The following is a 26,854-nucleotide window of genomic DNA, read 5'->3' as shown; positions in this document are numbered from 1 at the left end:
AAGTGGCATGACTGGTAATAGCCACTGATGGCGCTACGATCGAGCCCAGTAATTCCAGCCTAGTTCGGCAAGGGTGGAAACTGGACTTTTAAAGTCAGTTAACTCTCTTGCCTCGGGAAGATGTTATGTCCCATAACATGTAACTTCTGCTGTATCTATTTTGAATTTTTCAAACTGAATCATTATGGTGATCTCACTTTGTTGAGCCACTCTATACTGGACATGTGATATTTATCTGCACTGTGGTAGAAGGGTATAAGCACACTGACACGACACAAGGACGGACACAGACTAATAACCAACGCCTACACTGACAGAAAAGTGTATTGTTGAAATATTAGTTGCCACACAATTGTGGACATGAGGTAATTATAAGAGGTTTCACATGTTCTTGAATACATGTATGTGACAAATAACATGAACATGAAAATAGGCATACAGAACAGAGTGAGTGAGTGAGTGAGTATGGTTTTATGTCGCTTTTAGCAATATTCCATCAATATCACAGCAGGGACACCAGAAATGGGCTTCACACATTGTACCCATGTTGGGAATCGAACCCAGGTCTTTGGCGTGGCGAGCGAACGCTTTAACCACTAGGCTACCCGACCGCCCCATACTAAACATACATATCATAAACATGTGAACCTGAAGATAAGCATCTTTGTGACACTCAACTTGTTCTGAATGTGTCATATAATTGTGATAAATGGAATATGCACCTTTTAAGGTATTGACAGTACAGCAGCTATATCTTTTTCATCAATTTTTCACAATGTTCACACACATTAGTTATAAACCTCAACAATCGTTCACAAATTTGCATTTCATAGTTAAGTGTATAGTTGCATCTTGTAAAACATAAACCACAGAAAGGTCAACTTGTCAAGATTCAAGGAATTAGGACTTCTGTCTTGCCGACAAGGACCTCACAATAAATACGCATATGTTTCTGCATGTCACCTAGACGTTTAAAGTTTTTCCCACAACCAGTACACTGATGGGGCTTGGCTCTAGTGTGACAACTCATGTGTGCATGAAGTTGACTTGATGTTGTAAATGCTTTTCCACATACAGTACATTCATAAGGTTTGACTCCAGTGTGACTTCTCATGTGTCTTTGCAGGTGGCTTGATGTTACAAATGCTTTCTCACACACATCACATTGGTACGGCTTGACACCAGTGTGACATCTCTGGTGGGACTGAAGATGACTTGCTTGAGCGAATGTTTTCCCACATTCATTACACTCATAAGGCTTGTCACCACTGTGACACCTCATGTGTACTTTCAAGTAAGGTGATCGTGAAAATGCTTTCCCACACTCTGTACACTCAAAGGGCTTGTCTCCACTGTGAACCTTCAAATGCACCTGCAGGTTATTTGATGTTGCAAATGCTTTCCCACATTCAATGCATGCGTAAGGCTTGACTCCACTGTGAAACAACATATGCCTCTGCAGGTTATTTGACTGGGTAAATGTTTTGCTGCACAAACCACACTCAAATGGCTTGATTCCAGTGTGACACTTCATATGCCTTTTCAAGTAGGCTGATTCTGCAAATGTTTTACTACACAAACCACACTCATACGGCTTGGCCTCTCCGTGACATCTCATGTGATCCCGCAGGTCACATGGGAGTGGAAATACTTCCTGACACTCCCTACACTCATATGGCTTGACATCACCATGACAACTCATGTGTGTCTGCAGCTCACTCCGTTCAGAAAATGCTCCGTCACACTCACCACACTCATATGGCTTGACGTCTTCATGAGAACTCACATGGGTCTCCATGCTTCCTGATAGCGAAAACCCTTCCTCACACGCGTTACTTTCGTAAGGTTTGGCCACATCATGGCATCTCATGTGTTCCTGCAGGTCGCCTGATAGTGAAAATGCTTCGTCACACTCAGTACACTTGAAAGGCTTTACACCCTTGTAACACATCATGTGTAACAGCAGGTTACATTCTACCTGCCCACAGACATTACACGCACTGGATTGGTTTTCATCCTCACTCTTCATTTCGTCCTTGTGACGACTTTCAGTACCATGTATTGTGACAGATTTACTTGTCTGTGAGTCGCCTTGTGTTTCCATGATAAGACGCGATGATATCTGAAACTTTGAAGAGATGTCACCTTTCTTTCCCAGTTCTGGAGATGTTTCACAAGATCACCATAGATGGAAACCCCAGGTAAAGACTGTAAAGAAAATTCAGAATCAGATTAGTTAAATATGTAACAGCATAGCACGATTACTACCATCAGCTGGCTACTGGGTAGCCTGAACATTATATAATTACACCGACGACATGAACAAGATCATACTTTATGGTCACTGCCATTTGTGACCTAAATGATACCCCTAACACACTTAAAAAAATAGTCCTGAAATCAAGCAAGAAAAAGGGAGTCATTAACATGGAGATGTTTACATTCCAATATTGAGCCTCGATTATGCGCTTTCCACTTTGGAAAAACTTAGGAAAATATTTCCAACATTTTCTTTCTTCCTCCCATGGGCAAAAGAAAAAACAGTATCATTTTCTGTTATGACCCTAGCCATTAGTTCTATATCATCCAACAATGCAGTTTTCATTACTACAGGGGTATCCAAAATTCGCAAAGCTATCCCACAAATGCAGCTTTTGCCCTAACTGCTACTGATAGTGAAGTGGCTAAGCATGTCCTGCCCTAACACCTGGGCCCCGTTCCTCAAAGCGATCTTAGCACTAAGGTGGTCGTAAGTCCCATACTTTAGCATAGGCTTACGATCATCGTAGCGCTAAGATCACTTTGAGGAACGGGGCCCTGATGTCATCAGTGATCTTCAGTTATCTATTCATATACTTTTCACAGCTATTTTACCTTTAAAGCCCAATGGAATCTGTTTCAGCGGTTAATCAAGTGAGCAAGTGAGTATAGTTTAACGCCACTTTTAGCAATATTCCAGAAATGTCACGACTGGGGACGCACGAAAATGGGCTTCACACATTATACCCATGTGGGGAATCGACCCCGGGACTTCGTCGTGACAAGCGAACGCTTTAACCACTAGGCTACCGTACCGCCCCCAGTTAATCAAGACTGTCTATTCTCTGGCATTGATGTTTTATATTCATGTGCCAAAACTTATCTCAAAACCTGTGTACCACATGTATAAGAAAACAATTGTGCTAATGCCCTTTTGCTTACCAGCTACATCCAATGTGAGCCAAAGTGAAAACAAGTAAGGAAAATGTGTTTATGCACGCGAAAAACTGGGTCCTGCAGTAGGAATTGAATATCCACATCCCAAAGAGGCCACCCTGACTGATGAATGTGGTCTGATTAATGTAAGGAGTATAATCTAAGTGAAATGTTCTTATTTTATGGCATCAAAGATTGATGTATTGTATAACCTCATTTGATAAAGAAGGCTTTCAGATGAAATATAATGGTTCACACTGCACTCACCACACCAATATGACTGTGAGGAAACCAAGCATGGATCTGGCACCATTCACCTAAGTTAACTAATTACCATGAAGATAATCCTTCCTTCCAAATTCTATCGAAGTGTAAACTTTACTAAAACTGATGAAGAAAAAAGGGTAGGTTGAAGATGGTCCGTGACTGATTGTACATAATGTTAATGTTCTAATTTGTCATTTGTCGTTGACAGCTGTCCCTGTATCCGTGTGTGATGCTTACAATGTAACACAAATTTCTCCCATGTACTTGGAGAACATAAATTACAGCAAAGGACCTAAATAAATGAACAATACATTTTGACATTATTTAATCTATCAAGGAACCAATATCCAAATGAAATATGAGTTTGAATTACAACTATAATATAAAATAAAGGCACTTCTCCCTTTTGATTCTTAATTTCTTATAATTCATTATGGCTTTGTCCTCCAATTATGTTCATTTAGTTTCAAGACTTTTCCCCAAAAAATATCTTACCTCCCAAATTTTGTCTATTATCAGACCGACGTTAGAAATTTGTACTAGTCCTATAGTCCTTGCCAAACTGGCCAATAGTTAAGGTATCATAAGGACTAGTAGAAATTTGGCGTTTTGAAGGGTTTTGCTATATGTTATCATAAGGACAAGTGGGCTAAAAATGTTAGACATTATTCAAAACGTCAACACCAGAGGGTAAATAAGTCTTGTTTATCTGCTGAAACAGATTGTATTGGGTAAAATAGGCAAAATAGTGATGAAAAGTATATGAATAGAGCAATGACAACATATCAGCATTATATACTTCTTCTTAAAAGTGAATTGAAAGTATTTTGTATTTCTTTTGCTTCTCAAGAGATACGATATGTCACATAATTGATCATCAGCAATGAGATACTCAGGATTAGTTGCTTGGTTGATTGTATGTCATTGTACTCCAGTAGTTTGTAATGTATCTCACAATGGTAACGATACTTGATTATCTACAGGTGACTGTGACACAGCTGGAATATTGCTCTCTCTGGCATGGCACAATATTCACTCATGCTCATCTCATATTTGACAAGTGAGTGAGTGAGTGAGTGAGTGAGTGAGTGAGTGAGTTGGGTTTAATGCCGCTTTTAACAGTATTACAGTTATATTGCGGCGTGTCAGCTTAATGTGGGAGGAAAGCCCAAAGTGATGCAGATCTTAGATGTTTACCACTTCAGTGAAACCCACGAGCATCGGTATGGTGCTGACAAACCTTGAAACATAATCGGGGTGAACCGGGATTCGAACCCACAATCATAGGTTTCTGGCGTGCCCAAGGGACGCAACTCTGCACAGCAAATCGCGGCGCCTTAGACGACTGGGCCGCCCATGCCCCCTATTTGACAAGTAATCAAGGCACATTATAATTGAGATACTTGAGTGTTGATGACACCATGTTTATATTCATAAAGCATTGCATAGCACCATCAATAAATAGGAAGGAAAAAAACCAAGATACTGTATAACTGAAAGAAGTATTTATTAATCATAATATACAAGGTGTATAAGCATATACTTACAATGTTTCTTATTCAAAAGGGAGTCAAAGAGATTCAAACATTACAAGTTGCAAGAAATAGGAAAAGTTAAATGAAGGTGAAATGTTTTAATTAACAACAGTTTATATAAATCACGAAAATAAACTTAACAACAGCAGTTTCCTGCAAATCAAAGATATAAATTTCATCATGTTAAACTCTAAGCTGCACAGAGCATCATGATTATCATCATCATGAATCATATTCATCATAAATGTTTCTTTCAACATATACCAAGATTTTTTTAACACGTCATCATCTTGTTTGAACCACATAAAATGTCAAATAAATCTCTTCTTCAGTGTTAGTATCATGATAATGACAAATAAGCTAGGGCTGGGATGGGTAACTCGGGTCGGGTGGGTCCTGAGTAGGACCCGGGTACCCACAGTACTACCTGGACCTGTGGTTAGTCACGTGACATATTGTTTAATGACAAAAACTCACTATTGCTCAGTGGTTACACTACAAGTCGCTAATGTTCCCATTTCTTTATGATGATGCACACATTTCTTTTGACTTGTATATGTTTGAGTAAAGATAAAGCTTCAGTCAACTTCAGTGTACGCATGAATCGATCGTTTCATAAGAGACCATATATCTATTATATGGGCTCTGGTTTCATACACGTATCTAAACAGTTTTTGCCAGGGCAACAGTTAAACTATTCCCAATTAGACATTGTGTTCTCAACTCTTAAGACCTAAGTGGGTACCCGGGTAGGGTCGGGTAATAGGGGGTTGGGTACCCGGGTAGTAAATTTTGACTCGTCCCAGCCCTAATATAAGCATAAGGATCTTATGAACATCCACTAAAAATGTCAAGCAATATGCCGAACACATCAATAGGTTAATTAGATCAAAATAGATTAGCATGATGGCAATATTTTTATAAATAATATAACAATGTATTCATAACCATGATAACTTCTGTTGCATCCGTTTTGAATGTTTCAAACTGAATCAAAGCGAAAACCTCATTTTGTTGATCCAGCTCTGTCTAAACCAGATGATGTTCAACTGCACTGTATTTGAAAAGTATAAGCGCACTGCAAAGTTACAAACACAAGGACGGACAGGCTAATATCAAACGCCTACACTGACAGAGTCACAAACACAATTATCATTCACAATATTCAGGAACATTTATTTGCTACATGCTTGGAAGTGTACACGAGGTCAGAGGTTTTACAAGGAAACTAACATGGCTAAATAATGTCCTCAAATTTGTGACAACATGAACAATGTTGACATGGACACAGAGAACGAGGTTAAACATAGCGGCATATCATAACAGCTGTAAACAAGGTAAACTTAAGGTGAGAATCTTTGTGTCAGTAAACCTTTTAGAATGTGTCGTATAATCATGATAATCATGATAATACTAAAAGAACTTGGAATATATGTTCAAGGTATTGACTGTATACCAGATTCACATTTCAACTTTTCATTATCATCATCGAATGATCACACTCACGTTTCAAACATGCTCAATCGTTCACAAAGTTGCATTTCAAAGTTGTTGCATCTTAAAAAACATGATAAACCACAGAAAGGTCAATTTCTTAACATTCAAGGAATTAGGACTTCTGTCTTGCCAACAAGGACCTCACAATAAATTCGCATATGTTTCTGCATGTCACCTAGACGTTTAAAGTTTTTTCCACAACCAGTACACTGATGGGGCTTGGCTCTAGTGTGACAACTCATGTGTGCATGAAGTTGACTTGATGTTGTAAATGCTTTTCCACATACAGTACATTCATAAGGTTTGACTCCAGTGTGACTCCTCATGTGTCTTTGCAGGTGGCTTGATGTTGCAAATGCTTTCTCACACACATCACATTGGTACGGCTTGACACCAGTGTGACATCTCTGGTGGGACTGAAGATGACTTGCTTGAGCGAATGTTTTCCCACATTCATTACACTCATAAGGCTTGTCACCACTGTGACACCTCATGTGTACTTTCAAGTAAGGTGATCGTGAAAATGCTTTCCCACACTCTGTACACTCAAAGGGCTTGTCTCCACTGTGAACCTTCAAATGCACCTGCAGGTTATTTGATGTTGCAAATGCTTTCCCACATTCTATGCATGCGTAAGGCTTGACTCCACTGTGAAACAACATATGCCTCTGCAGGTTATTTGATTGGGTAAATTTTTTGCTGCACACACCACACTCAAATGGCTTGATTCCAGTGTGACACTTCATATGCCTTTTCAAGTAGGCTGATTCTGCAAATGTTTTACTACACAAACCACACTCATACGGCTTGGCCTCTCCGTGACATCTCATGTGATCCCGCAGGTCACATGGGAGTGGAAATACTTCCTGACACTCCCTACACTCATATGGCTTGACATCACCATGACAACTCATGTGTGTCTGCAGCTCACTCCGTTCAGAAAATGCTCCGTCACACTCGCCACACTCATATGGCTTGACGTCATCATGAGAACTCGCATGGGTCTCCATGCTTCCTGAGAGTGAAAATCCTTCCTCACACATGCTGCTCTCGACGGGTTTGGCCACATCATGTGTCATGATGTGTTCCTGCAGGTCACCTGATAGTGAAAATGCTTCGTCACACTCAGTACACTTGAAAGGCTTTACACCCTTGTAACACATCATGTGCAACTGCAGGTTACATTCTACCTGCCCACAGACATTACACACATAAGGCCGATCTTCATCTTCACTCTTTGCATCGTCCTTGTGACCACTTTCAGTGTTATTTATTGTGTCAGATTTACTTGTCTGTGTTTCGCTTTGTGTTTCCATTATAAAGGTGTGATGATATCAGAAATTAAGACGAGATATCACCCTTCTTTCACAGTTCTGTAGATGTTTCACAAGAACACCATAGATGGTAACCTCAGGTAAAGACTGTAAAGGAAAATCAGAATCAGATTAGTTAAATATGTAACAGTTACTGCTTTTGGGTATCCTGAATATTATTTGATTAAATCTACTAAATGAACAAAACTATACTTTATGGTCACTGGCAATTGTGCCTTTCCGTATTATGATAAAATATGAAATAAATCTCAGCTTAGCCTGAAACTAAGCATTAAAAAGGTGAATTATTATGATCATGTATAGGCATTTGCTTTAGGTTCCAATCATTATCATTGCTATTGTTCTTTCCAGTTAAGAGCGAGTGAGTATGGTTTGAAACCACTTTTAGCAATATTCCAGCAATATCACGGCGGGGGATACCAGAAATGGGCTTCACACATTGCACCCATGTCGGGAATCGAACCTGGGTCTTCAGCGTGACGAGCGAACGCTTTAACCACTAGACTACCCGACCACCCCCTTTCCAGTTAAGAAATGTTTAGGATCATCTGATAACAGCTCATTTTGTTTCCTCTTCCAATGAAAAGTATCATTTTCTGTTATAACCATTGCCACATGATTGCAATTTTATATCACAACGCAGCATTGAGCACATCTTATATAGTCAAATCTATCCTGTAGATACAGATTTTGTCATAGCGAACACCTGGTGTCATTGCTGATTATCAGTGATCCATTCACATAATTTTCACAGCAGTTTTACCTTTTAACAAGCAGAATCTGTTTTGGCAGGTATTTGAGAGTGACCTATCTCTGGTGTTGTCATATATACATGTGCAACTTTACCATGTATACACTAAATATTCTCATGTATTCTGCATGTATTGTAGCACCACATTTGGTTAATCAGGTTATGGAAGATACTGCTTCAGCTTGATAACAGTGATATTTCTATTATTTCAATATGCAAAAGAAATAAGAGTTTGAATTCCCACCAATGTCGACCATAAAGCCCTGTTTCCCGACTAATGATGCTAATGGTTCTTAATTTCTTACTATTCATTGTGTCCTTGTCCTTGAATAAAGCTCACAGTTACAATTCAATAACAATTTCTCTGAAGATATGTTATCTTCAAAATTTCCTGTCATTTATGATCACAGGCATAAAAATACAAAAACCCAAGTTAAACAGCCAGTTTGGGCAGATAATCGAGACTGATATTTCACTGGCCTTGACATTTAATATCATATATTTCCCTCTTATAAATGGATTGAAAGTACTTTTTATTTTTCAGGAATTAAATAATTCAAATAAATGCACCATTAACAGTGAGATACTAAGGATTCAAGACTTGTTGATAGCATGTCATCATAACCCATTGGCATGGAATGTTACTCACAATATTGACCACTGGTTTGTCTGGCCCACACTAGACTATTTACAGTCCACCATGATTATAGCTTGAGAATTGCTCTCTGTGGCATTAAGGTACATTCACTCACTCACTTTTTCACAATGGATACTAGACAAGTCATCATGGTAAATTCTAAACTTGGGACTTGTCTTGCAGAAAGCACCAGGGCCCTACTCCACAAAGTGATTTTGGTGCTTTGATTGCCATAAGTCTGTGACATAGTATGGGGGATATGATTGACTTAGTGCTAAGATCGCTTTGTGGAACAGGACCCTGGTCAAAAGGTCACGTAATGTATCTTATCTGCAGGATTTACCATGTTTACATGATCAATTATCATGATTCAGAAAATGTCTCAATTCAAAAATAATACATCTTCCCGAGGCAAGAGAGTTAACTGACTTTAAAAGTCCAGTTTCCACCCTTGCCGAACTAGGCTGGAATTACTGGGCTCGATCGTAGCGCCACCAGTGGCTATTACCAGCTATGTCCCTTCTAAACCTCTCCTCTAGACCAATCAGGTTCCACCTCTCGTATCACTTGCATTTGCTTCACACAACATGGTGGTGCAAAGTCAGTACTATCTGATTGATAATCAAGATCTATATTGTGATTAAACGGGTCTTACATCGCAAAATGCATCAAATCACGTGAGCACCTTGATTTAATACATGAAAAGATTTGGAAAATATCTGCTGACAACAAGTTGGCGCTGCACATGTTTTACAAATCCTGCTATCGACCGAAATCTACACGACAGTTTACAAACCGGATTTCAATTTCGGTGCGCGATTTTGATTGGACTATGCATAGACTCGTCAGTCCAGCCAAAATGTATCTCCATAATACCAGCCTAGTTCGGCAAGGGTGGAAACTGGACTTTTATAGTCGGTTAACTCTCTTGCCTCGGGAAGATGAAATAATATGAATAATTAAAACATAGTCATACATGTTAAATATGAAAATAACAACAAACATATTTCATAATCATGATACTTTGAAAGTACTATTTATTAATCATGATAACATACAACACGTATAGGGTGTATAAACATGTGATCAAAATAATACATCTAAAACATGTAAAATGTGATTTATTCAACATGTTCAAAAGGAAGTCAACATGGTCAAAGAGATTCAATCATTTCTCTTGAAATAATATAACTACAAATATCAATCAAAAGTGACATTTTCTAACAAATGAGTAAATCAATGTTCACAAGTATTTCCACATTAGTCAAACATTTAAATTTCATTATATTAAGGGGTTCACTACAGATATTCATCATGCTCATAAATGTTTCCTTCAATAAGTTAGTTTATGCTGCACTCAGCAGTATTCCGGCTATATGATCATGATCACAGTGACTGGAGATATTTGAGTCTGGCCGAGACAATACAGTGATCGACATCATGAGCATAGATCTACACAACTGGGATACAGTGACGTGTATCAACCAAGTCAGCGAGTCTGACCACCCAATCCCGTAGTCACCTCTTGCGACAACCATGGGTTGCTGAAGACCAATTCTAACCCCAGATCTTCACTCTTCTCATTCAATATGTACAAGGAATTCATTAACATGTTAAAAACCAAACTTCACCACTTTCAATGACTTCATCATTGTTAGTTATCATAATATCAGAGAAGGATAGGGATCTTATAAACATGATCTGAAAATGCCAAACAAATGCCCAGCTCAGCCATACAATACTGACATAAATCAGATGAAAGATGTCTTCTTCGTGTTCTTAAGTGAGTGAGTGAGTGAGTGAGTTGGGTTTTAACGCCGCTTTTAACAGTATTCCAGTTATATCATGGCGTGTCAGCTTAATGTGGGAGGAAAGCCCCAAGTGATGCAGGTCTTAGACGTTTACCACCCACGAGCCAGGTATAGTGCTGACATACCTAGAAACATAATTGGGGCGAACCGGGATTCAAACCCACAATCATAGGTTTCTGGCGTGCCTAAGGTCCGCGACTCTGAACAGCGAATCGCGGCGCCTTAGATGACTGGGCCATCCGTGCCCCCCATGTTCTTAAGTAGTATTACCATGCATTATTAGTGCAGAATCCATTTGAAAGTGAATAAAAATGAGGACCATACTATCAAGTCAGCTCTACATTGAGCATGTGATATTTATGGGCACTGTTGGAAAAGAGCATAAATAAAAGCATCAAAATCCTTCCCATATTCATAAAAAATTGCCATTGTTTATGTTGTACATTTCTGACAATATCATAGGCATGTTTTTTGGAACCACCATCAAATTATGATGATACCAGGTGTTTGTGAAAAGGTTTATGTATCCTGCCCCAAGAGTGGCACCTGTCACAAACACATGCAAAGGCAAGCTAACTGCTCACCCAAAAACACACAGAAATATTTGGTACTAGAGACAAATGGTATTAGAAGCACACTGACAGGTAGCAGACACAAGGAAAGACACACACTAATAACACGAACATACACCAACACAATATTCATGAAATCTTATTTGCCTCATAAGTATACATGAGGTAAGAGTTTTTTCAGAGCAGCGAAGTATGTCCTCAAATTTGTGATGAAAGACATAAAGTGTATATGTGGAGCATGGACGAGGCCTAATAAAACAGATATGTGACAAATGTCAACTTTAACATGATAAAGGTGGGCATCTTTCAGACAGTAAACCTATTTCAATGATTTGTATGATTAAGAAAATTGTATATATTTTAAGGTGTTGGCAGAAAGGCAGCTACATCTTTTTCATCAATGTGTCACTGTTTACACTCACTAGCTATAAACATGATAAACTGACACAAACGTTACCATGGTAACATGGTTGCATTCAAAGTCTAGTGTAGAGTTGCATCTTATAAAACAGAAACTATAGAGAGGTCAACTTGTCAAGATTTATGGAATTAAAACTTCTGTCTTGCCAACAAGGACCTCACAATAAATTCGCATATGTTTCTGCATGTCACCTAGACGTTTAAAGTTTTTCCCACAACCAGTACACTGATGGGGCTTGGCTCTAGTGTGACAACTCATGTGTGCATGAAGGTGACTTGATGTTGTAAATCTCTTTTCACAAACAGTACATTCATAAGGTTTGACTCCAGTGTGACTCCTCATGTGTCTTTGCAGGTGGCTTGATGTTACAAATGCTTTCTCACACACATCACACTTATACGGCTTGACACCACTGTGACATCTCTTGTGTACCTGCAAATGACTTGCTTGTGCAAATGTTTTCCCACATTCATTACACTCATAGGGTTTCACACCACTGTGATATCTCATATGAACTTGCAGGTAGACTGATCGTGAAAATGCTTTCCCACACTCTGTACACTCAAAGGGCTTGTCTCCACTGTGAACCTTCAAATGTATCTGCAGGTTACTTGATGTTGCAAATGCTTTCCCACATTCAATGCATACGTAAGGCTTGACTCCACTGTGAAACAACATGTGCCTCTGCAGGTTATTTGATTGGGTAAATGTTTTGCTGCACACACCACACTCGTATGGCTTGATTCCAGTGTGACACTTCATATGCCTTTTCAAGTAGGCTGATTCTGCAAATGTTTTACTACACAAACCACACTCATACGGCTTGGCTTCTCCGTGACATCTCATGTGATCCCGCAGGTCACATGGGAGTGGAAATACTGCCTGACACTCCCTACACTCATACGGCTTGACATCACCATGACAACTCATGTGTGTCTGCAACTCACTCCGTTCAGAAAATGCTCCGTCACACTCTCCACACTCATATGGCTTGACGTCTTCATGAGAACTCGCATGGGTCTCCATGCTTCCTGATAGCGGAAATGCTTCCTCACACTCGCTACTCTTGTCAGATTTGGCTTCATCATGACATCTCATATGTTCCCGCAGGTCACCTGATAGTGAAAATGCTTCGTCACACTCAGTACACTTGAAAGGCTTTACACCCTTGTAACACATCATGTGTAACAACAGGTTACATTCTACCTGCCCACAGACATTACAAGCATTGGATTGGTCTCCATTGTCACTCTTCACATCTTTCTTGTCACCACTCGTTTCTATGACTGCTTTCTCACTTTCTGTGTCATTTATTGTGACAGATTTATTTGTCTGTGTTTGGCTTTGTGTTTCCATAATAAAGATGAATGTGATGATATCAGAAACCTAGAAGAGTTGTTACCTTTCTTTCACAGTTCTGTTGATGTTTCATAAGAACACTACAGATGAAAAACTGTAAAGGAAAATCAAAATCAAATATAGTTAATTGTGTAACAGTATAGGGCAGTTTGAACATTATGTTTAAACCAGCATGAACAAGATCTTATTTTATGGTAGGCCATCTGTGGCTATTAACTATAATTTCATAACCATGATAACTATAGCATATAATAACAGTCTGTGCTTAGCCTGAAATCATGCAAGAAACGGAAAATATTAACATGGAGAGGTGTCTGCTTTATATTCCAATCTTGAGCTGCCAATAATATTTTGAAATCTACAAACAGATGTACTAGTACTACACCACCATGTACAAAAATAATAGTCACTTGGCACTCCCAGGTACATTCAAAGTGAGCCAAATATTCTATAGCATGCAGGCGCCGCGATTCGCTGTGCAGAGTTACGTCCCTTGGGCACACAAGAAACCTATTATTGTAGGGTCGAATCCTTGTTTGCCCCGATTATATTTCCAGGTTTGTCGGCACCATACCCATGCCTGTGGGTTTCACCGAAACGTTTGACACCTGCATCACTTTGGGCTTTCCTCCCACATTAAGCTGACACGCCGCGATATAACTGTAATACTGTTTAAAGCGGTGTTAAACCCAACTCACTATAGCATGCAAAGATTTGAAAGTGTGGCTTTTTAATGTGGTCGGATTGAGAGGACAGGATAATCAAAGCATATTCTTATTCAATGGCAGCAAACACTTAGGTATCACTGATGTATTGTGTCATGTATTTCGTGTGATGTACACCAGAAACCACATGTAAATTTTATGATGCGCACATAAAATTGCCATGTAGTTTTCTTGCAGATGTTTTCTGTTTAGGGATAAGCTGAATGATTTTTCAGGGGCAAGTTGACTATTGGAACATACACCTACAAACAAATACAATCACAAATTTCATGAAAGTTTATTTGCCACATACAGTTCCATACATGATGCAGTGTACATGGGGTAAGATGTTTTACTTGTTTGTTGCTTATCGCCACACTCAGCAATATTCCAGTTACGGCAGTATGTAAATAATCAAGTCTGGACCAGACAATCCAGTGATTAACATCGTGAGCATCGATCCACACAATTGAGATATGATGACTTGCATTAACCTAGTCAGCAAGCCTGACCACCCGATCCTGTTAGTCACCTCTTACAGCAAGCATGGGTTGCTGTAGACCTATGTTACCCCAGATCTTCACAGGGCAGCTAATAGGGGTAAATATACCCTCCAATAAACATGAACAATGATGAAGTCTACATGGGTAAAGATACCATACAAAACAGACATAAGACAGATGTGAGCTTTAAAGTGGGTAACTTTGTGTCGGAAACTGATTTCCTAACATTGTATTTCTATGGTACTGCATGCCAGCCTTTTCTTTACATTGAATTTCACCATGTTCACACTTCCTTGATTCAAATGAGCACAAACATTCACAAAGTTGCATTTTAAAGTCCTGTCTGTTTTCTCGTCTCGTAAAACATGATAACCCATAGAAAGGTCATTTCGTCAAGATGCAAGGAACTTAGATTTGTGTCTTGTCAATAAGGACCTCACAATAAGCTTGCATATGTTTCTACATGTCACGAAGATGTTTGAAGTCTTTTCCACAACCAGTACAACTTATGTGTGCATGAAGTTGACTTGATGTTGTGAATGCTTTCTCACACACATCACATTGGTACGGCTTGACACCACTGTGACATCTCTTGTGTATCTGCAGATGACTTGACTGTGTGAATGTTTTCCCACATTCATTACACTCATAAGACTTGACATCACTGTGACTCCTCATGTGTACTAGCAGGTAGCTGATCATGAAAATGCTTTCCCACATTCAGCACACTCATCATGCTCTTAGGGATTATCACCACTGTGAACCTTCAAATGTATGTGCAGGAGACTTGATGCTGTAAATGCTTTCCCACATTCAATGCATGCATAATGCTGGACTCTACTGTGAAACATGTGCTTCTGCAGGTCATGTGACTGTGTAAATGTTTTGCTGCACACACCACACTTGTATGGCTTGACACTCTGACACTTCATGTGTCTCTTAAGGTAGGCTGATTCTGCACGTTTTACATCACAAACCACACACAAATGGCTTGGCTTATGACAATTCACGTGATCCTGCAGGTCACATGGTAGTGGAAATACTTCCTCAAACTCCCTACAAGCATTGATTTGATGTCATCATGACAACTCATGTGTGTTTGCAATTCACTTATTTCAGTAAATGCTTCCTCATATTCACCACACTCATGGCTTCACATCACCTTGAGAACTCACATGGGTTTTCCGGTTACCTAAAAGCGGAAATGATTTCTCACACTCGCTACTCTCCTTGTGTTTGGCCTCATCATGACACACGTGTAACTGACTGCAGGTTACATTCATGACACACGTGTAACTGACTGCAGGTTACATTCATGACACACGTGTAACTGACTGCAGGTTACATTCATGACACACGTGTTACTGACTGCAGGTCACATTCATGACAAGTGTAACTGACTGCAGGTTACATTCATGACACACGTGTAACTGACTGCAGGTTACATTCATGACACACGTGTAACTGACTGCAGGTTACATTCATGACACACGTGTAACTGACTGCGGGTTACATTCATGACACACGTGTAACTGACTGCGGGTTACATTCATGACACACATGCAACTGACTGCAGGTTACATTCATGACACACGTGCAACTGAGTGCAGGTTACATTCAACCTGCCCACAAACATTACACACATAAGACTGGTCTTTATTCTCACTCTTCTCATTTTCCTTTTGACCACAATTAGTGTCATTTACTGTGACAGATTTACTTGTCTTTGCTTTCAGAGGTAGAAATTGGCACTAGTCTTGTAGTCCTTGTCAAACTGCCCAATAGTTAAGGCATCATAAGGACTAGTAGAAATTTGCCCTTTTTAAGGGTTTTGCTATATGTTATCATTATAAGGACTACTGGACTGAAACTGATAGTTTTTAACGCTGTGCTTGGCTTTGTGTTTCTATTATAAAGATGTGATATCAAGAACCTAAGATATCACCTTTCTTTCACAGTTATGTAGATGTTTCATAAGAACACCATAGATGGAAAGCCCAAGTCAAGACTGTCAAGGAAATTCAGAATAGAAAAAAATAGTCAAACAGATTTGCATGATGACTGGTATGGTATAGAGTAGTTTGAGCATAACAGTTAACATGACTTACTTAAAAGTAATATGTATAGTTCATACTTTTGTTTTGTTTGTTGTTTAACGCCACGCTCAGCAATATTCTAGCTATATGACGGCAGTCTGTAAATAATCAAGTCTGGACCAGACAATCCAGTAATTGACAACATGATATTGATCAACACAATTGGGATCGATGACATGCATCAACCAAGTCAGCAAGCCTGACCACCTGATCCCGTTAGTTGCCTCTTACGATAAGCATAGTCGCCTTTTACGGCCAGCATGGGTTGCTGAGGACCCATTCTAACCCGGATCTTCACGGGTAGTTCATACTTTATGGAAACTGCTATCTGTGCATTAACATTGTATAACTAAGACCATGATTACCATAAAGACTGTTCAAAATCTTGCAAGAAGCACAATTATTGCCATGTGAGATGTTTGCATTACATTCGTATAATTCATCTGGTGTACTTTTCATATAAATGTTTGGGATAATTGTTCATCTTGGATGTTTTGTACTGCTTCTTCCTAATGAACATGATCATGAAAATACTGACATTTTCTGTCATGAACATTGGAAATACTTGAATACCATCCCACTATGTTACACTCTGTCTATCTTGGGATATCCAACAAATGTAGCAAACCAAATGAAGTTTTTCATTTTACTGTATACCATGTACACCACATAATCATGAGAAAGTTACTATCAAATGTCAAAATGACATTTTAAATATGGTGGTGAGAATTTGTACATTTTCCTGGTATCGACTAAATCTGAGTTGTAAACAGATTATGAAAAGGTTTTCTTGATTGCTGGCAGACAGTGAGCAGAAAAAAAGAGTGACACTCCATGGGGTTCTTGGTGGGTTGTCTGACACCTCTCAGCAAAAGGAATGGCGAAAACTTCATACAGTCAGCCATCGCCTATAGCAAACTAAATCTCATTACTTTTCTTGACCAGTGCTGTTCATTGAAATTTGGCATTCAGTTGAAGTCGCTTCAAAAGTATAATTTCCGGACAAGTCCATCCATATAGGCGCATCATCCACAAACACGTTGGCACTCTAATGGGTACTTCTGCAGCAGTTGCAACGGAATGATCTATCTTGAAAAGACAGCATTCCATTACTCAAAGAGTTCCTTAATCTTCCCAACATGAGCTGCTCTTCGGAAACTGAATTTCTTTTTCTTTGCTTGAATGAACATAATCAACAAAACTGGCTTTGAAATTTTGTCACCTCTTAGTTTGGAGTGCATCCTGTCGCACTGCTTTTCCTGTCTTTATGTCAATATTGAATTTACTTCCTGCAGCTGTGTTGATTGCAAGCTTATAACATTTTACAATGTTTGACTTGAAAGAAAGGTCATCATGGTCATAGAGCCATCTCTCTGCCCCTTGTGCATGTTGTGATGCATCTTTATATTGACAAATATAGTAGCAAACACACAAGTTCCACATTTTGATCTCTGACAAAAATCTTGTGACATGGATGAATAGTATCGATTGCACTTTTAGAGGTTATCATGTTTAACGGTAGACATTATGTCGAAAACAGAAGATTTAGTTTGTATTATGACTGTATGCATTGAGCACAATCTGTGCATACAAATGGACTATTATCAAATAGTGATATTAGTAACTGTGACGTAACGAGCAGCAAGTCAGCTTCAGACAAGCTACTATTGATGAGGGATATGAGATCCCATGTAAATTCGGATTCACTGAACATTCAAGTCTGAAAGCATATCTAAAAGGCTAAAAGCCATTTTGCAGTCACATGAGGTGAGAACTATCATGTAAAATTAGGCTATGTACACGGCACTTATAATGCTTCTTGCAGTTTAGTTGGGAAGTTGGGAAGCACAGCTATAGAGACTTATTCGAGCAGAGTGAGTCTTATTCAGTGATAGAAGCTAACTGTTTTTGTCTACTAGTCCTTATAATGATAACATATAGCAAAACCCTTAAAAATGGCAAATTTCTACTGGTCCTTATGATACCTTAACTATTGGGCAGTTTGGCAAGGACTATAGGACTAGTGCCAATTTCTAACACTGTTATTGTAAATACTGTGTATGGTGTATCATGGAGTCTGGCATGTCCTTATCAAGGTTATAGAGTGATCCTCTGTTGAAAAATGTCAGTATTACAATAATCCTTTCATATTTATTCCTCACAAAATGTTTTAGAGTTTTTCATACAATGATAGACAATGTTCAACTGATGTGACTAAAGAGATAAAACGAAATGTACCACTATATTGTATATGCACTGTCTGTACATTTCACAGCAAACTAAAACAAAGTCTTGACAATTATTTCTGACAGTTTTCATTAACACTGTTGCTGAAGATGCTGAACACGTTTGATGTTTGTCTCTTGTTTAAAATCATGTGAACATCACATTCAGCAATCAGGGCAGATTACTCTGAACCTGCTCAGAGGCCGATATTCAGCCCCAAGTCTGCAGGAATTGACAGTAAATACTCTAGAATAGACAATGATTGATGTCAATATAGTCACAACAAATGGTATGGCTTCATTGATAAACGGACTAATAAATAGCAATATTCCGTATGCTTTGTGTAACACTATTGTATTGAAGCAAAAATACCTTAAAAACCTGAACAAAATAAACAAACATTCTCAATTTGTCTGCCAGGGACACTTGTTGGGAATTCTTGATAAATCCCTTGTAATAATCCAGCTACCAGTAAATAATCAAGTCTGTACCAATACTCTAGACTATCACTTAGTCTCTGAAAACATATACTCAATAATGTTGATGGAATAAGGTGATATGGTAGATACATAACCTCGAGAAAATCTGGACTTGCTTCATTGCGAAAGCGAAAATAATATGGTTTATGGACTGTTCGACAGACTATGCATTTGTTACAGGGACCACTGTTGGTGTCCTAATGTAAGGAATGGCTAAAACAATTGTTATATTTCTGCTGAGGTAAAAATAAAAAATGCATTTTTCTAAACATCAGCTGCAATAACCAAAATATACCAGATAATGGCTTCAAGTGAGAAATTAAAATTGTTGTTACTCTGCACATTATTTTATGTATACACATATTTTTTTATAGCGAGGGACACATGGAACGTCTTGTGGGAATATTTTATCGATCTGTTCAGTGATTTGGGAGAAACACAAGGGAGCCACTGCAATGGTGACCGACCAATGACGGACAAAGACTAGTAGGTTCATTTGGTGCTTACGAGGTGAGCTAAAAATCCTAGTCCTGGCAAGTCCCATACATTAAAACACCCCAAGAAACGCCAACCGAATGGACGGGTTTCGACTGGTAGTCAGGATATGATGTCACTGTAGTCGAGCTCCCATGACCTGCGATCGGCTACAGTGACCACAGTTGACGCCCGAAGTCGCCCAGCAGGCCATATCAGAATATTGAAAAGAATACCTGGACACAAACAATCGGCCAGTCCGCGATCTCGGCAAATTATTACATGTTTCTGAAAATAATAGATGTGACAATATGACTACATCTGAAATTAATTAATAGCGAAGATTGCTAAGCATACTTACATTTCACAGAAGACAATACATCACCAGTGACCTCATCAGTCTGCCGCTGAATGCTTTACATTGCAGGTTTCGGTCCAAACTAGCCCAGCGCCAAAATGGCTGGGAGAAATATCATTCAACCGGTCACGACAACTTTCGCTAAAACGGACAATTAATTCGATAAATCTATGAAGACAAATATGTCGTAATGAAAACAATTTGCCACATTTCTATAGTAGCATTAAACCGATCGTAACAGACACATAATTTACTTTGACTAAACCTGTAAGTTCAGATTAAAATATTCGGGCTGTTTTGACAAGGCCAGAGTTGAAAGTGGCATATTTGCCTAACACTATCGAAATAACATTGTGGTACAATGCCAAAACGGCAACAACCACCTATGGCAACATAATATACGCTTAACCTGGGTTGGAATAGAAAGGCCTTGGAGAAAGACGTTCTGATCTAACACAGTAACCGAACCATGGATTCAAACATACATTGTCCTTGTTTCCTGGGGACGGGGTTAACTTCAAGGCCAATATGGTCACCATTTCATCATCACACGTTTAGGCCTACTTCAGGGATAATATTATTTGTCATTTAATGGAACGGATTTCAACATTCCTCTTTCTGATCTGGTTCGATCATATAGGCCTCCTTGCCAAAACAATTCAATTCATATCCGATTCTTAAAATAAAAGGCGCCGACTATATACTGGGATAAAGAGCCCCGAAAACGCAAAACTTTAGTACACTTTTTGAGTTTCCCCATGACGCTGTTCAAAGTACCCCCCTGATCTAACGTATCCTTTGTAACATCGTTCTTTCATTACTGTTAGGCAAAATGACGTATCTTCATCAATATCCATCGGTCTAATAGTGAAATATTTAATTGTCGGATAATTGAATGTTATTACCTTGGAAGAATTACGGCAAGGGTATGCCAACCATCTCTCATGCTGCCCAAACATATTCAAACCACTGTCCGTGCCAATACAGTCACAAAGTTATCCGAGGCGGGCGTTGGTCCCCTTGGAAGTATACCTGTAGCTGGACACAGGCATGAACGATAATGGAAGAGTTTCATATGTAGGACATATAGCAACATACTGTAGTCAAACAAAACGATTACTGTTCTCCCTCTGCCATGTTCGTACCACGGCGACGCCATATCACGCCCCATGCCGATTCACGTCGGTGACGGTACCATATATTATAAGAGCAACAATCTCAGCGAGCACACTGTTTCATGGATGCAGTTGTAGCAGTCTGGTAACCAATTTGCAACAGACCACACCTCAACTCACAATACTAGTAACTAGCGACACAGAACTTTGGCATTGTTTACATGCGTTAGCTCGGCCCCACAATGCACTTGTGGAATGTTTCGAGTCACGTGATTACACTGATGCAAAATATATAATATATGTATTTATCATATAATGGGTAGGTTTCTCGGCAGGATAAAGCCAACGGATAAAAACGATATCCGTTGGGGTCATATGTGGATAGAGATGCAAATATCAAAGGTCAAGTAGGGACTATATACTTTCACTGTTTATAAACAAACATGGCGTCGCCCTCGTCATTCGGCGATCGAGTCAGACTTAACCATCGGGAATCTGGATAAACCACAGGAATAATTGCTATCATTATCAAAAGAACAGTCTAATATACTGAAAATCAGTGTCTCACTGTGACGTAGCTAAGGCATTTTATAAGTTTTGGCTACTTTGGAGATATAAATTTCGAAACAATTTTGGAGGGCACAAGGCCTAGCTAAGCGGAATCAGTAGCCATATCTGTGCTTGTAGACCTCTGCGGCTTGAAACCTTCTCCACAAATTAAAATAGTTGAATTTGGCCGAAATATGTTTGAATTGTTACCTTGTTTCGTTTCGTCGCTGTGTGTACATCTGACTACACTTCTTAACGTTATGACAGGACAGGCCGACTGTCAACAACGTCTGACCATGGCCGTAACGTCTCACAGACTAGGGTTAGAGTAGCTTCCCTTTGACAAAGGGCAGTTACTCTAGCGGACAGACCGATGGATTGCCGCGAAAGGCAATTAAAAACTAAGGTTGTTTTGCGTATATGTTGCTTCGCCACTGTATAAGAAACAGATTTTAGTTGGAACTATATTGGCTACTGTCACTGTCCGACTGACACATCACTTACCCTGTGACGTAATTAATATTAATGCGCGCATTCCAGGAAAACTCGCAATGTTTCGGTAATGTTTGTGAGAGAGGGAAAGCGATTTTGAAGCACAGAATTAAAGAATGACATTATATGATAAAGAGGTTATCACGCTTGTGTGTTTGGCGATAGTAAATATCCTGTATTAGGAATAAATACGATGTATTTAACTCGCCAAAGCTCGCTAAATACAATATGTTTATACCTAATGCAGGATATTTACCATCCCCAACCAAACACACTCGCGTATTAACCTCTATAATTTTAAATCATTCTTATTTCTGCATCGGGTTATGGAGAATCACACACTAAACGGATAATAAAATGTGACAAAGTTAACCATAAAGTACCCATTTTAGTGTGTGTGTGTTTAAAACTTACTTTGTCGCCTAACGTAAGGGTACGGGCAATTAGGTGGAACATCCCGTAAGTAAGCCCTGTTCGAGAATTTCAATGAATTTGTTTTTAAACTTTAATAAATTACAGCTCAGTATAGTTTTCCACTGAACTAGTATCACGTCAACATGGTCAAAGCACTCGAACACAAGGTCCTCGTGCGTTACCTCCCATAGTTCAAGGCACAATTATACTTTATTACACTATACATGGATGGTAGAAACAACTTTATTTCTTAATTCAAAGTGGGGCGTTATATGTTTATTACTTGGGTAACAGATCAGGCCCCAAAATCAGGAACGTTGAAAAAAAAATGGAAATGATTTTTGTCTATTTTTCTATATCATGAGCATCGATCCACGCGATTGGGGTTCGATGACATGCATCAACCATGCAAGTCATGCTGATGGACTGGAAATATTCTGCAAGGTGCGATTTCTGTATCTTTTTCTCCAATGCACCTCGTGCAGGCTGCAGGTAACAACTGACTGCACAACAAATAAACAAACTGCACCACATACTTTACTGGGAAATTAAAATAAGAAGGCATGATGACAGACAATGTTTGTTCACTCACCATACAAGTTATCATTCTATATGACACTGAGCAGTGACAGTATCCTGTGACAAGTGCATTTAACACTTCACCATTATTGTGAAACGCGATCATAATCATCTCTTAATGATTACCATGTTAAATTATAACATATTTTTGGCATAACGTAAAGTTCACCTTATATGGTCTCTTGAGTACACCAACACAATTCCTCCTTTATAAGTTCCTTACAATCACGCCCCTCACTCCACTCGCATCGAAAAGTGTACCTTTTCTACGTATACTTAGGGTCGGTCGGGTAGCCTAGTGGTTAAAGAGTTCGCTCGTCACGCCGAAGACCCGGGTTCAACTCCCGACATGGGTACAATGTCTGAAGCCAGTTTCTGGTGTCCCCGCCGTGATACTGCTGGAATATTGCTAAAAGCGGCGTAAAACCATACTCACTCACTCATTCACTATGTATACTTAAAATCCAAAGATGTCTCTAACAGTGAGCCACTTCACACCGGCTTTTCTGGGGTATATCAAGGCTGCACATCTAAATGGTCTGTTTGCATATCAGTACCAGTATGATCAGCTGATTTTGTCACGTTTTCACATTTGTTAACTTCAGTCACCATGGACACTGTGTCGATTTCACGTTTTTTTAATGGAAAAAGAAGAGAGTTTCGACTGAAAAAATTCCGACGTCTTTATAATGCTCCATAGTTGCGTAATCATCTGTCTGTATTTAAGGTCAAAAGTGTCAAGAAATCGCCAAGAGCACACAAACTGTCACCACATGCAGACCGCCATATTGTTCTGTAGTCATTGGAAACCAGACCATCTTCGGCTTTTTTTCTTCAGCCTCGAGAGTACACCAAGAGATTTGATTGGTTGCAATTTTCCGTTTTTCTTATTGGAATTCATGTTTATGTAAATTAGCGATGAAGATGGAACTGACCATCTTTCCGAGGCAAGGTAGTTGGCTATAAAAGTCGAGTTTTATAGTCAGATAATTTCCTTGCCTCGGGATCGGCTGAGGCTATTTAAGCGAAAACTGGCGAACTCTAGTTTACATAAACAGGATAGAAAGTAACTTTATTTCGATTTGTTTAGATCTTGTGTAAATTTAATAATTTTGAAGCAAGTGATATTTATTAGTCTGTTTGTAGAATATACACATGCACAAAAGTTAAGCGCCACCCACCATATTTGTGAGCTGTTACTTTTGGCTATTGCATATGCTCAGGTGAAATATATACTTTGTGTTGCAAGTCAAAATAGTGTAAACGAAAATGGCAAAATTACCAAGCTAGTGACTTATCAAAACTTCGTCACCATTACCGATGCTACTCACAAAGATACCTACATTTCCTTATTATCTCGAAAACTGTATTTCATTTTGTTGATCAATGTGACCATACGCCCTTATTACTACCCATAAAAGTGACTAATGCGCTTACGAATGGCGCATCAGAGGTCGCGAACTAGTCTAGATTTCTGCTATACATCCGGGTACTCACTGGGAAAAAACAATAACAAAGGCAACAACCAGTCCCGGGGAATTGCGTTAGATCAGTGCCCCTTTAATGATGACTATTATTTAAGAATTGACCTTCACTTTGTGTGAGTTCATTTGAGTATGAACCTGCATAGAGTGAGGGCCAAACTGTATGAACGTCGGAGCTTGCGGAAGTTTGCAGCCGAAGGAAACACAACCCCATATCATGACAGACCCCCCGCCACATGCTAAGGTCTTCTGGATGTTCCTTGGTGCAAAACGAGTGTTACGTTGCCTCCAAACACGTATTCGACCATTAACAGTTCGTAGCAGCATTCGACACTTGACCATGTTTGACAATCAAACGAGTGATAACAATGTGATGACGACCCATTTGTCTTGCAATGGCCCTGCATGACATGCCAGCATGTTTCATGCCTATCACTTGCCATCTTTCAGCGTTCGTCAACTTTCTCCTCACCATGGCTGATTTTCAACCTCTGTTGGAAGGGGAATCTCACATGCAAAATGCAACCTCGTGTCTGAAACTTGAATTTCACTATTTATAGGGTAGGGGAACTGCAGCAACACGTAGTGGTATTTGGTATTTGGACAAATTTGGGTTCATGAAACTATGGAAGCCTAATTCAGTCATACATCATCATATTTCGTATTTCTGATTCCCACACGTGAAATCAAGAGACTATGAATATGGTGGCGCTTAACTTTTCTGCATGTGTATATTTTACTGACTGCACTCACTGAGGTAAAGGTAGGCTGCACAAGGCGATTATAACCAGAACCAGTGTAGTTGTGTCAATGGGAAATCGCACCCTGATCTGGAATAATGGTTGACATCATGAGCAACATCTCAAAACGTAGGGCTTCATACATTGTACCCATGTGGTAAACGTTTGAGACCTGCATCACTTCAGGCTTTCCTCCCACATTAAGCTGACACGCCGTGATATAACTGGAATACTGTTAAAAGCTGCGTTAAACCCAACTCACTCACTCACTCAGCTTTTCCTTGTGGAAAGTGGGGGGAGGGTGGTGGGGTAGCCCAGTGGTTGAAGTGTTTGCTTGTCGTGCCAATGACCCGAGTTTGATTCCCCACATAGGTACCAATGTCAGAAGCCCATTTCTGGTGTCCCCCCTGCCATGATATAGCTGGAATATTGCTTAAAGCAGTGTAAAACAATACTCTGACTCCTTGTGGAAGGAAAGCCCAAAGTTTGAGAAAGCAGGTCTGACAAATTTACCACTTTCAAGGAAAATACAAGAGCTGTATGGTGCACACAAACCAAGAATATTAAACAGGGCGGATCTGGGGTTTGAATTCAGAATCATTGGATTCTGGCTCAATTAAGGGACACAAGTCTGCACAGGAAATGTCAGTTCTTAATATGATGGAAGAAGCATGTCTGACAAATTTTAACTCCACTGATCCATCACTTTTTAAGAAGAATGTTTATAGGTCCCAGGATACATCTTTAGGGAATGGTCAAAGCGGACAGGTAATTGGCCATGATTTAAAGTATCTAAAAAACAATACTCAATATATGAGTATGTATCACACTGTGGTTCCCATTGTGGTGAAATTAGATTTTAACTTGCTGAACAGTTGTCGGTTGGAAGAAGGGTTGAACAACACTTGGCAATACCTTGTCAATTTAGAATGTTACCATGCTAAAACTTGTGGTTTACAATTTTGGTGGCTTATGTTTGTTGTTAATTAAAGTGATATTCGTTGAGTCTTAGAGCCTTAGTTACATCCTTGTTCTGGACAACTGAAGTATAGGACAATTGCTACATCCCTAAGATGCTCTATATGAGCAAAGTGTTCTTTTTCCAAGTTTCTGTGCTTCCTATGTAGATGTTGAGGTGGTGAAGTGGGATTTAACGTCTTGCTAAATATTATTGGACTTGCATGCAGATGTAAGTGTGGCTATTTGTACTAGTCCGGACTGATGCCCATTTTATAGTACCAGCCCACTGAGTATACCATGCT

General features: G+C 39.3%; 1 protein-coding gene across 5 annotated transcripts; it reads right to left on the bottom strand.

Moving 5' to 3' along the window:
* LOC125372193 (zinc finger protein 501-like) lies at nt 1-20,998 on the bottom strand. 5 transcript variants are annotated; one of them, XM_048381386.1, is made up of 3 exons: nt 20,223-20,998; nt 13,423-13,473; nt 1-2,208 (listed from the first exon to the last, which is right to left on the bottom strand). In XM_048381386.1, exon 3 carries the CDS (start codon nt 2,102-2,104, stop codon nt 893-895), a length of 1,212 nt encoding a protein of 403 aa, XP_048237343.1. In that variant the 5' UTR covers nt 2,105-2,208; nt 13,423-13,473; nt 20,223-20,998; the 3' UTR covers nt 1-892. The 5 variants fall into 5 exon arrangements, with proteins under 5 accessions (XP_048237343.1, XP_048237341.1, XP_048237342.1 ...); XM_048381385.1 differs by lacking the exon at nt 1-2,208 and adding an exon at nt 5,928-7,915 and having other exon boundaries at nt 20,223-20,313; XM_048381384.1 differs by lacking the exon at nt 13,423-13,473.
* Nucleotides 20,999-26,854: the final 5,856 nt, after the last annotated feature.

This window comes from Haliotis rufescens, unplaced genomic scaffold (assembly GCF_023055435.1).
Source record: "Haliotis rufescens isolate VD_foot unplaced genomic scaffold, xgHalRufe1.0.p SCAF_38, whole genome shotgun sequence".
NCBI lineage: Eukaryota > Metazoa > Mollusca > Gastropoda > Lepetellida > Haliotidae > Haliotis > Haliotis rufescens.
The sequence above is the reverse complement of the archived record's forward strand: the minus strand, read 5'-3'. Positions and strand labels throughout refer to the sequence as shown.